Genomic DNA, 12321 nt, shown 5'->3' on the forward strand with positions numbered 1-12321 from the left:
CACATCAATGAGAAACCAAAAGATAACGTTCAGAGAGGCTTCTAGTTTTTCGTGCGTTTCTCTTTCCAAGGCATTTTTTCTCTCTCCCCAACCCCAGCCATCTTTCCATTTCTTCTCCTCGGTTGGAGCTTGCGCTCTTCCCTCTCTAATGCTGTCTAATTAACGTTGAGGCTGGCTATAATTTTTTTCCTAGTATTTTTTTCTTTTAGTTTTCCGTTCGTAATACCAAGATGCATTGATTTGCTACTTACCGACCTTCTATGACTGCCACACACTTCACCAGTAGACTATCTAGCCACCAATCTATCAGAAAGTCAATGAAAACAAATCAAAAGAGTGGCGCGTAAGTCTTACACCAGGCTCATACCACGCATGAGTTTCACATGCCGCCGCACTAGGGAGAGTTTGCCTGCGACACCACTAGGATCAACGGCTTCGAATTTCTTTGATTTGACTATCACCTTATTTCCTAGAGTGACATGTGAACCATCTGTACCTCCACAGACAATGAGGATCCTCTATTGACGTATTGAATCATCTTTCAGTTATTATGTTCCTATATTCTCGTTTTTCCTAATCAATGATCAAGACAAAGTGCTCGTAAAAGTCTCCTATAGCCAGTTCAAACAAACAAGATGTAGCATACATCAATTCACTATGATTTTTAGTCATAATCTTATAAACTGCTTCAAGAGGCTTCTCCTTAGTATAAAATAAGTGGGAACCAATTTTTACTCTAGATCTCCCTTTAAAAAAAAAAAAAAAATTATTCCACTTGTGTTGCATTTGGTTATTTTGGAATGATTGTTGGAGACTCCCATCCCATTGAATCTAGTATCTTGTAAACCATTTAGTTTATCTATGAATTTGCTTGCCTTAAAAAAAAAAAAAAAAAAAAGGATAACATTCAGAAATTAATATACCACTCTTAAACCAAAAGGCCTTATTAATTGTGTTGAACCCAAGGTTTCAAGTTTCATGTGATTATAAATCTACACATAGATTTTGATGATAACAAATGAATTCAAAGAATAAAGGAGTTTCAAGCTCAAGTTATCCACACAATGGAGTCAAGCACATCAAAGAACCAAGCATGAGCAAGAAGGAAACAAGTTCACATTAAAGTCATAGAGTAATGTTGTAAATCTCTTAAAATTCGAAATTAGGATTAATGCTCAAAATTAATATTTTATCATAAAGCATTAAAATACATTTTCCACATGTGCATGAATATTTTTGAAAATTAAATTTGAAAATTTTGAAAGATGATTGATTGTCATCTTTTACATGTGCATGTCTTGATTAAAGGGTTGAACTTTGAAAATATTAAAGATGATTGATTGTCATCTTTCACATGTGCATGTTTTATTTGAATATTTTGTAAAAGTGATTTATGCTTTTTAGACTTATACAAAAGGTAAATGATTTTGTTTGAAAAATTTGAAAAGTAAAGTGTGCTCATTTTGTCATATACAAAAAGTAAAAGATTAGATTTGAATTTTTTGAAAATGAAAGTGTGCTCCTTTTGTCATATGCAAAAAGTAAAAGATTAGGTTTGAATTTTTTGAAAAGGAAAGTGTATTCATTTTGTCATATGCCAAAAGTAAAAGATTAGGTTTGATTTTTTTGAAAAAGTGAATGATGTTGTCTTAGACAATTGAAAAAGAAAAACCTTTTATTTGAATTTTTTGAAAAAGTGAATATGTTGTTTTTGACATGTGAATCTTTTTAAATTTGAATATGAAGTCTCATATGCCTATAAATAGATTATTTGAGAGCTTCACATTCACAACACCAAGAGCATACAACATTCATTCAAAGTTTTCATTCTCTCTTCTCTAAGCATTGAGCCTTAATCCTTGTTCATTTTGAGAGATATAGTTTGCGCTGTATTGTTCTTATTTCACTCATTGAGGAGTGTTTTCTGATAACCTACCCACTATCAGCTCTTGTATTAGAAAAAGGGTGTGTATAACCCTTGTACGTGTAGAAAGTATTCTACACGGGGAATAGTTGAATCACCACGTGTAAGGTGATTGCAAGTGTATAGGGTGTTCTACACGGATCCTTTGTAGCGGTGTTGTTCAAATGTGTAATAGGTTTCTATCTCCACCTGAAAGAGGTTGAATAGTGAATTTGGGAATCCTCAAGGGATAGCTTGAGGCGAGGACGTAGACAGTGGGGTCGAACCTCGTTAACATACTGAGTTTGCTTCTCTCTTACCCTTACTCTTTATATTTATTATTATTGCATATTTTGTTTATATTTTATATTATATATTTGATTTATAATTGTTATTTTTTTTAATACAACTTAATTTACCCCCCTCTTGTGTTAGTCATCTGGACAACAAATTGATCTCTAGAATACCCAATAGTCCTCGAACTTTGGATTTTGCTGAACTTCCAACAAAAGCAGCTTATAAATGAAGAACACAAAAAATAAGGACAAGTTGATCGTGATGGCTGAACATTTACTACTCATAAGAAGAGTAAGTTAAAAGCAATGACATCTACTAATGTTGTATCCAGCATTTAAAACATTCATGTTTTTCATTTTTTGAGTTGGTTTGAATTACACATTGATGTGTCAGGACATACATAAGGGAGGAGGTAGAAAATTTGGGTTTCTAAGCTTGGAGCCCTTTGGTGGTTTATCAATGATGAAAGCACTAATACCAGGGGAACACCCTTTAAGTGTTTGCACTCGACTAAAAATGTTGAGAATCTTCGAACAAGCATTCAAGTAGTAATAAGGATTAATTGAGAAGCCTGGTTTATATTCTTAGTACATCGATCTGCACTACACCTGTGGAAATGCTTCAAGTTTTTCAATTTTGGTTGATACAAGCTGTAATGATAAATTCATCTCGTTTTTCAATTTGATTTGGAGTCCATTATTGCATGGATGGGCATATGGATCCCATGGATGATGCATGGTGAAATTAAGGCCCATAGGAAAAGGAGTGAAGTGTGAATTCATGATATGTTTTGTTACAACAAAGACCTTTGGGGTGATAAGCATGGACTTATTCGTAAGTCCAAAGTCACGTGGGCATGGGGCCTGGGGGATAGTGTTGGAGAAGAGAAATGGTATTTATAATTATAGAGTTTTCAATTCAAGTATTTTTTTTTTAAAAACAAGCAAGTAAATATGACATTTATATTAAAAAAATTAATTTTTAATAATAAACCTTATTCATTTTTAAAATAAATATAAGTATGACAGCTTCATAACACATCACTGTATTTAATTAACGTTATGCAAGAAGTCTGCATCGAATGGGGATAAGATACTTGAAGAGTCAAGCTTGGTTGTTGAGCCTCTAGCATGGATCGGAGAGCACTTGCTGAGTAATTGATATATAGATGAACATTAGTACATGGTGACCTCGAAAAAATAATTAGAAGAATCTAATTCTCAGCACCCAGGAATATTCAAAATAAGATATATATGACCTCCTATTTTTCAAGTTTATCATTTATCAAATATTAAAGGTCGAAATAACATCTTGCTGCCCAAGGGTCAGGATTCAGCCCAATTAGTAATTGATAACTTAAAAAAGAAAGGAAGCAAGAAAGAAAGCAACGTTGCTTACCTTAACCTCTGACCAAATTGTTTTACGCGAAGAATGATTGAATACGTGGCAGTAAAAATCCTTAATTTGGTCAAATAGTTTGAATAATCGCCGGTCCGTGATCTGAAAAATTATGTAAAAACCGACACGGCCTACGTCTAGAAGAAATGCATTTCCGTCACCCAAAGCACAAAGCAGCCTATAAATAAATCAAAACTGCGACTAATTAAGGAAGTTAACAAACAGAAAGTAAACAATATATTAATGAACATGATGATGAGTTCAAGCATTCATATCTGTTTCTTGGTTTTGTGTGCCAGCCTTAGTATTATACCGACCCCGAGCCTTGGTCACAGTCACATATGCCTGCCGGATAACCATGTTGCCCTATTCATCTTCGGAGATTCTCTTTTTGATGCAGGAAACAATAAGTACTTCAACACTACGATCCCGGCAAATTTTTACCCCTATGGGGAAACCTTCTTTAAATACCCAACTGGGAGATATTCCGATGGCCGTGTAATTCCAGATTTCGTAGGTAAGATATGCGCGCACACTCATTATGTCATTGTTTTCTTTTCTTTAGAGACTGAATACTGTTTCTGTCGACAAAAGTTTTGAAAGCATGTACTGACGTTGCAGCTGAGTTTGCAAAGCTGCCATTGATTCCGGCGTATCTACATCCTGGTTATAAGCGATATGCAGATGGGGCAAACTTTGCATCTGCCGGAGCTGGTGCACTTGTCGGAACTTATCCAGGATACGTAAGCTTCTACCTGATCATTGGATTAATTCAATATTAGGCTTCTCGGCATGCAATTGAAATGCAACTAACTATAACTGTTTCATTATCTTTCAATTTTGTTGCATTACAATTTATTACTCTATTACAACTCTTTTACAACTAAATAATTAATAGTTTTGTAAAATTGAAATTTATCTTTGGTAAAGTAGCATGCTTACCGTCATTAATTGCGAAATAGATGGTAAAAGAATCGTAAATGTATCATTACTCTTTTACAAACAGTCATATATGCTGACATGGTTTTGTGTTTTGTTCTTTCTTTTCCCCCTCCCTTCTAATTAATAGGTGATAGACCTGCACACACAACTCAGTAATTTCAAGAGAATGAAGACGCTATTGAAGAAAGAAATAGGTGAAGCAAAAGCCAAGACATTGGTGTCGAGAGCTGTTTACATAACCGCCATTGGAAGCAACGATTACGTATCCGCTTATTTTGCAAACTCTAGCGTGTTTCAATCCTACTCTCCAGAAGAGTATGTGGATATGGTTATTGGCAACTTGACAACTGTGATCAAAGTAACGACACTTACATTCGTACCCAATATTTGAAACAAAAATTGTTTTATATTATTCTGTCTCTCTTTTTCAGTTTTTAACTTGGCCACAAACATACTTTGATGATGTCTTTCTTATATAGGGAATACACAAGGAAGGAGGAAGAAAATTTGCGTTCCTAAACTTGGCGCCATTGGGTTGCACACCATTGTTTAAGGCAATAAACGCAGGTGAATGCGAGGAGAAAATTACAACATTGGTAAAACTGCACAACAAAGCACTTTCACATGTCCTCCAGGAGCTAGAGAGCCAACTGAAAGGATTCAAACATTCAATTACAGATTTATACAGTTTAGTCAATGAAGCAGTAAATAATCCTTTAAAATATGGTATGTCATGATGGCTATTCAATTTCATGGTACTGCAGGTTGCAATTATATTTGTTCTAATCGTACGTAGGCTAAACTCACATATATTGCATTTTTACCAATTCTGATTTTATTTTGTTAAGGTTTCAAGGAAGGGGAGACGGCATGCTGTGGATCTGGTCCTTACGGAGGAAATAGAACTTGTGGAGGCACTGGAGTGAATGGATCCATCCAAGGGTATGAATTGTGTGAAAATCCCAATGATTATGTGAACTTTGACTCTATCCATCCTACTGAAAGGGCCAATTTGCTATACGCCAAGGCCATGTGGAATGGAAACCAAAGTGTCACACGGCCTTACAATGTAAAAGCACTTGTTGAGCAGAAGTGAAATGAAGATTTTCTCTAGCCATTTTTTCAATTTGCCAAACTTGTTGAAAACCAACCTAAGTGTGTGTGAAACCAGTCCATTTGTTCAACACCATCTAATATAGCACTGTTCTCTCTTTTGTTGTATTAGGCACCAACCAAGACTCTGCAGCAAACTTATGGGATATGGTTAGTTGAAATGAATAAATCTATTTTTAAGTATCTTTATCAACATACTAAATACATAGCCCATGCAGCAAACTTAAACATCAGCTTACATACGAATAATTAGTACTTTAAATTCTTTTTATAAATATAGTGAGTCCCATTATACATTAAACTTGTAAATAATATAATTCAATTGAAATTTTCTGTCAAAATAAAGAAACTGCTAGACAACCAGTGAAATAGTCAAATCAGACATATTTTTATTCAAAAAAATAAAAAATAAAAAATAGGGGTGACAATTAGTGTTTGCTGGTTCTTTCAAGTTATGTATACTCGATTATATAGATTATATGATATATCGAATCCTATTTGTTAAGATAAATAAGTCAGACCTTTCAACCCTAACATGACCAATTTAAATAATGGGTCATGTCGTATCACTCGTTTAGTAATTAATTAGAAATGGGTTGACACGATATGAGTCATTTTAATCCATTTTGTGTAAATGGGTTGAACTAACCCTATAACCTATTTAACCTGATTAATATAATTTCACTTAAAAGTTAAAATATAAATTTATTAGTAGCCACAATAATCTAAAAAAAAAAAAAAAAGATTACCTACTAACAAAAGATATTAATTTTAATCTATAATAAAACTAATATTACAAACCCAATAATAACAAAATGAGTATCGGTTGATAATTACAATCCCAACAATTAAAACATAAGAATATTAAAAAATAATAATATTAGAACCTAACAATAATAAAATTATAATTTTGAAATAAAATCTAAACAGGTTATTGCTAGTTGATTTTAGATTAAATAGATTAATCAGTTATTGATCAATTTATTAATCTTCTTAACAAGTCAATCTATTTTAACTTAAATCTATTTATATTAGATTCAAATTTATTAATTTTATATTCGGTTCAAGAGTCACGTCACATATCTTTAAAAAAGAAAAAAGTGTTCCGCATGCTCGTTGAAAAGGACAAGTAGGGACTCCCCCAAACCATTTGTAGAGACGTAAAGATGCCAACATATCGTCTAAAAACAAGCTTCCGATTTTTTTTTTTCAAAGAAAATCGTTGATGATGTAGAAATATTATGATGGGTAAATTGTTGTGGGAAAACAAAAATTGTACGTGAGTTAGTAATATCGTAGCTAAAAAAGACAATAGGTAAATTATTGTTTTAGGCCTGCACAACGGCCCACACCCTCTTGAACAAGTCCAGAAAAATGTTGATTAATAAAAAATTTAAAATTTTACAAGGAAAAAAAAAAATAAAAAAATTCAAAACCGTTTAACTATTCAACCAAATAATTTTGATTCAAAGATTTTATAGTATAACTCTTTTTATAAAAATAAGTTATAGTTATAAATTAAAAGAAGAATACGCAAGATAAATTTAATAAACTAAACTATTTAATTAATACATACAAATAATATAATAAATCAATAATTGTACCGTATGATATATTATTATACAAATTATTGCATTTTAGAAACATAACATATTAATATTAAATAAGGTAAACTATAACTAAATTAATAATATATAATTAAATATATAAAATATAACTAACGTGTAATATATAATATATATGTATATAATATATTAGAAGTTTTAAAACAAACTCAAATGAGCCAAGCCAAACTCATATAAATTTTATTTGTTTAATATTTAAACATATATTAGTGTTTATAAATATCTAATTTATTAAATAAAACTAAATTCGAATATGTATGCACGAGCCAAGCTCGAAATGCACAAACTATTTTGTTAATTTGCAACCCTAGGTAAACCCCTACTTAAAACTCAACACTATCTGCCCCTCTATCGGCCTCATGCGTCAGCTGGTAGCAGCTGGAAGCAGCTCCACGGCCCACACTCTCCTCGCACTCCATTTGCTTGAATCTCCATTCGCTTGAATCTCCATTCTCCAACGCCCACCACGTTAATGGGCAGACCGTGTTGACTGTTAAAATCATGTTCATACAAATTTTTTACAATGGCGGATTCCCACCCCCGTTGCATTGGGACTCCTGCAGAAAACGAATCTCCCGTGAAGTGAAATCCAAGCAGGGTGCCACTGCAAGAAGAGAAGAGGTGAAACCTTAAGAAATATTGGCTCATGACGAATCTGGGTCACCTTTTAATTCTGTGTTTTTTTATTGAACTTTTTACTCTATGGTTTTAATAACACGATCAAATTAGTCCCCTGTCAGAGATTTGAACAAAAAATACTTCAAAAAAAAACGTAAAAATATTGTTGGGAACTTGAGATATCAGATCTATGAGCTAACCTTGAGGAGGAAATGGTTTAGACGTGGGAGAAAACATGAGATGCTCAAAAGGTTGATGCTTTTGGAATGCAAGGAACATATACTTTCCCAGCATTTCCCAAAGATTATTGATTGTAATGATTCATACAACATTCATGTTTTTCATTTTTTTAATTAGTTAGAATTACACATGATTAATGTGTCAGAAAATACACAAGAAAGGAGGTAGGAAATTTGGGTTTCTAAGCTTGGAGCCATTGTGTTGTTTACCGATGATGAAAGCACTATACCAGGGGCATGCATGGAGGAAATTACAGCATGGTAAAACTGCATAGTACTAAAGCACTTTCTCATGTCTTCTACATGCTTGCGAGCCAGCTGAAAGGATTCAAATATTAAGATGCCAACTTCCGCAGCTTTATCATGAAAAGAATAGACCCTTTGAAGTATGGCATTTCATGTCACTTCTCACGGTATTGAATATATTTGATTGCTCCATTTGAATAGAATTAAGGAGAGGGAATTCAGATGTCAGATGTCCGAAAATATTGGATTTCCATCTCAACCCATTTTTGAAGGTGATGTGGATTCCCTTCTAAGTTCTAACTAAATAGGTGGGATCGAATCCATGTTCCCGGCCACTTCTCTATTGGAATGTTTTATATATATATATATATATAAGACAAAAATAACTTATTTAAGCTCTTGTTACTGCATAAATAATTTAATTTTTATATAAAAATAAATAACCTGTGAAAATGACAGAAGATGGATGGAAGGAGTTAATTGTAAAAAATCATAAAGTCAATGAGTTAATTGATAAAATTAGAAACCTATTAATGAAGTTTTTCCTAATTCATGAAAACTCAGGAAATAGTTTGCAATTAACCAAAAATATAAGGGTATTTTGGGAAGATAAAATAATTCTGCAAGATATCTGGGAATTAACCAAACACAGGGATCTAATGATATTCGAAATCTCATCATAATCCCACTATCATAATTTGCAAACATGAGATTAGTCACATTAATAGAAATTCATGATGTTCCCAGTCATCGCGCACACACATATATTCTTAAAAATATATAAGATGTCCAAAGGAATGTTAGATTCCGCAAACAAAACACTGTCCTTGTAAGTGTTTGCACTCAGACTAAATATGGTCAGAATCTTCGATTAATAATTAAGCATTCAAGTAGTAATAAGAATTAATTGAGAACTACCCTGCTGCTTTATATTCTTAATAAGTCTGCAGTACTACATCTGTACGTGGAAATGCTTCATGAAGTTTTTCAATTTTGGATGATAAATTCTTCATGTTCTTCATGTTATTTGATTTGTGGAACAGAACCGCTGCCTATGTCTAGTTTGAAACATTTGATTTGGAGTCCATGATTGCATGGATGAGCATATGCATGGATCCCATGCATAAATGATGCATGGTGAAAGTAAGGCCCGCCCGTAGGAAAAGAAGTGAAGTGTGAACAAATTGTATTTTTCAAGACTATGATTTATCCAATTTAAAAGGATAAAAATCAAGAAAGAAACGTTGTCTACCTAACCCCTGAACAAATTGTTTTAGTCGAAGAAGGATTGAATATGTGGCCATATAAATCCATAATTTGGTCCAACATTTTGAATAATTGTCGGTCCGTGATCTGAAAAAGATGTTAAAAATTGAAAGTTCTTGCAGATTCATGAACAGAAGAAACGTAAATATATTAATTTCCTTATTAATTCCTCACCTAAAGCGCAAAGCAGCCTATAAATAAATCAAAATTGCGACTATTTAAAGAAGTTAACAAACGGAAGGTACTGAACAAGATATTAATGAACAAGATGATGATGATGATGATGAGCTCAAGCATTCATATATGTTTCTTGGCCGTTTTCATGTGTGCGAGCCTTGCTATTATACCAACCTCAAGCCTTGGTCACAGTCACATATGCCTGTCCGATGACCATGTTGCCCTATTCATCTTCGGAGATTCTTTTTTTGATGCAGGAAACAATAACTACATCAACACCACGTTCCGGGCAAATTATTATCCCTATGGGGAAACCTTCTTTAACTATCCAACTGGAAGATCTTCTGATGGCCGTATAATTCCAGATTTTATAGGTAAGATATGCACGCACACTCATCATTCCATTGTTTTCTTTTCTTTAGAACCTTAATACTGTTTCTGTCGGCTAAGTTTTGAAAGCATTTACTGTTGCAGCTGAGTTTGCAAAATTACCGTTGATTCCGGCGTATCTACATCCTGGTTATAAGCGATATGTAGATGGGGCTAACTTTGCATCTGTCGGAGCTGGTGCACTTGTCGGAACTCGTCAAGGATGGGTATTCTTCTTCCAGATCATTGGGTTTCCATATTAGGCTTCTCGGCATGCAATTGAAATGCAACTAAACTATAGCTAGCATAGATGGCACGTAGTCTAGTACGTTCCGAAACACTAGAAAATTCTCTCTCATTATCTTTCATGTTTTCCTTCTCTTTCAATTTTGTTGCATTACAATTTACAAACTCTCTTAGAAAGACCGTTATACTCCTCGTATGCTATTGTTTTGTTTATTCTTAGACATGTAACTTACGAAATATAAGCCGTCACTTCTTATTATTCAGTCCTATTTTTCGAATGAAAATTATCAACTTGTTACTCTCTTACGACTCTTTTGTAACAAAAAAAAAAAAAGTAGTTTTTTAAGAGGAAATTTATTTTTGATGAAGTTGCATGCTTGTAGTCATTAATTGTGAGCGTAAGTGTATCATTACTCTTTCCTGAAATAGATTGTATTCCAATGACATAAACATAGCCTTATATGATGACATGGTTGATATTTTTTTGCATTTTGTTGTTCTTCTTATTCTTTTCCTCCCTTCTGATTAATAGGTGATAGACCTGCACACACAACTCAGTAATTTCAAGAGAATGAAGATGCTACTGAAGCAAGAAATAGGTGAAGCAGAAACCAAGACATTGGTTTCGAGAGCTGTTTACATGACCAGCATCGGAGGCAGCGATTACGCCCTTTATACTGCAAACTCTAGCTTGTTTCAATCCTACTCTCCAGAAGAGTACGTAGATATGGTTATGGGCAACTTGACAACAGTGATCAAAGTAACAACACTTGCATTCGTACCGCGACTATTCGAAATAAAAATTGTTTTATCTCTCTCTCTCTCTCTTCTCGATTTTTAACTCGACCACAAACATACTTTGATGATGTCTTAGGGAATGCACAAGGAAGGAGGAAGAAAATTTGCATTTTTATACTTGGGGCCATTGGGTTGCAGACCAGCAGCTAGGGCAATAAACGCTGGTGAATGCAATGAGGAAATTACAGCACTGGTAAAACTGCACAACAAAGCAATTTTCCACGTCCTCCATAAGCTAGAGGGCCAGCTGAAAGGATTCAAATATTCAATTACAGATATATACAGTATAGGCAGTGAAATAATGAATAACCCCTTAAAATATGGTATGTCATGATGGCTATTCAATTTCGTAGTACTGCAGGGAGCAAGTATATTTGTTCTAACCGTAGGCTAAACCAACATATATTGCAATTTACCTATTGTGATTTTATTTTGTGAAGGTTTCAAGGAAGGGAAGTCGGCATGCTGTGGATCGGGTCCTTACAGAGGAATTCGCTCTTGTGGAGTCACTGGAGTGAATGGATCCGTCCAAGGGTATGAATTATGTGAAAATCCCAATGAATATGTGACCTTTGACACTAGCCATCCCACTGAAAGGACCAACTTGCTATACGCCAAGGCAATGTGGAATGGAAACCAAAGTATCACATGGCCTTACAATATAAAAGCACTTGTTGAACAGAGTTGAAATGAAGATTTTCTCAAGCCATCTGTTCAATTTTCCAAGCTCACATTGTTCACCAAATAAACGAGTTTGCTATTTCTTCTTTCTAGATGTTAGTGTTTGGAATAATCTACATATGCTCAGAAGTCTCGAAGTTGAATTGAAGTAATAAGGTTGAATTGTTCTTGCTCTATTTCATTTTCTTACTATTATCTGCATTATGGGGAAATGCTTCAAGTTTTGTTGATGTAAGAAGCAGTACTGATTTCTATTTAAGTTTTCACTTCCTAATCTACCACGAGTTTTGGTAGGCATGTTGAGAATAGACAAATTTGGCCTATCAGTTCTTCGACTCAAACGAGGTTCCTTATGTGTAGATAGTCCATAGATAAATTGTAGTCTTACTTAATACCCTGTTCT

At 33.9% G+C, this 12321-nt stretch overlaps 2 protein-coding genes across 2 annotated transcripts; both read left to right on the forward strand.

Annotated features, from left to right (window-relative positions):
- Positions 1-3788: 3788 nt before the first annotated feature.
- LOC122279929 (GDSL esterase/lipase 2-like) lies at positions 3789-5846 on the forward strand. The gene is made up of 5 exons (XM_043090841.1): positions 3789-4115; positions 4220-4341; positions 4668-4898; positions 5020-5266; positions 5389-5846. The coding sequence occupies exons 1-5, from the start codon at positions 3842-3844 to the stop codon at positions 5634-5636; spliced, it is 1122 nt and encodes a 373-aa protein (XP_042946775.1). The 5' UTR covers positions 3789-3841; the 3' UTR covers positions 5637-5846.
- A 4015-nt stretch (positions 5847-9861) lies between these two features.
- LOC122279895 (GDSL esterase/lipase 1-like) lies at positions 9862-12259 on the forward strand. Its single transcript, XM_043090794.1, has 5 exons — positions 9862-10198; positions 10299-10420; positions 10972-11199; positions 11314-11560; positions 11678-12259. The coding sequence occupies exons 1-5, from the start codon at positions 9907-9909 to the stop codon at positions 11923-11925; spliced, it is 1137 nt and encodes a 378-aa protein (XP_042946728.1). The 5' UTR covers positions 9862-9906; the 3' UTR covers positions 11926-12259.
- The last annotated feature ends 62 nt before the right edge of the window (positions 12260-12321 follow it).

This window comes from Carya illinoinensis, chromosome 1 (genome assembly GCF_018687715.1).
Source record: "Carya illinoinensis cultivar Pawnee chromosome 1, C.illinoinensisPawnee_v1, whole genome shotgun sequence".
In the NCBI taxonomy this organism is placed as follows: domain Eukaryota; kingdom Viridiplantae; phylum Streptophyta; class Magnoliopsida; order Fagales; family Juglandaceae; genus Carya; species Carya illinoinensis.

Bases quoted from the DNA above. Each gene is read 5' to 3' on its own strand.
- LOC122279929 (XM_043090841.1), top strand. From the start codon at position 3,842: ATGAACATGATGATGAGTTCAAGCATTCATATCTGTTTCTTGGTTTTG. The intron at 4,342-4,667 runs GTAAGCTTCTAC...TCTAATTAATAG, and splicing joins TCGGAACTTATCCAGGATAC to GTGATAGACCTGCACACACA. The intron at 5,267-5,388 runs GTATGTCATGAT...TATTTTGTTAAG, and splicing joins AAATAATCCTTTAAAATATG to GTTTCAAGGAAGGGGAGACG.
- LOC122279895 (XM_043090794.1), top strand. From the start codon at position 9,907: ATGAACAAGATGATGATGATGATGATGAGCTCAAGCATTCATATATGT. The intron at 10,199-10,298 runs GTAAGATATGCA...TTACTGTTGCAG, and splicing joins TATAATTCCAGATTTTATAG to CTGAGTTTGCAAAATTACCG. The intron at 11,561-11,677 runs GTATGTCATGAT...TATTTTGTGAAG, and splicing joins GAATAACCCCTTAAAATATG to GTTTCAAGGAAGGGAAGTCG.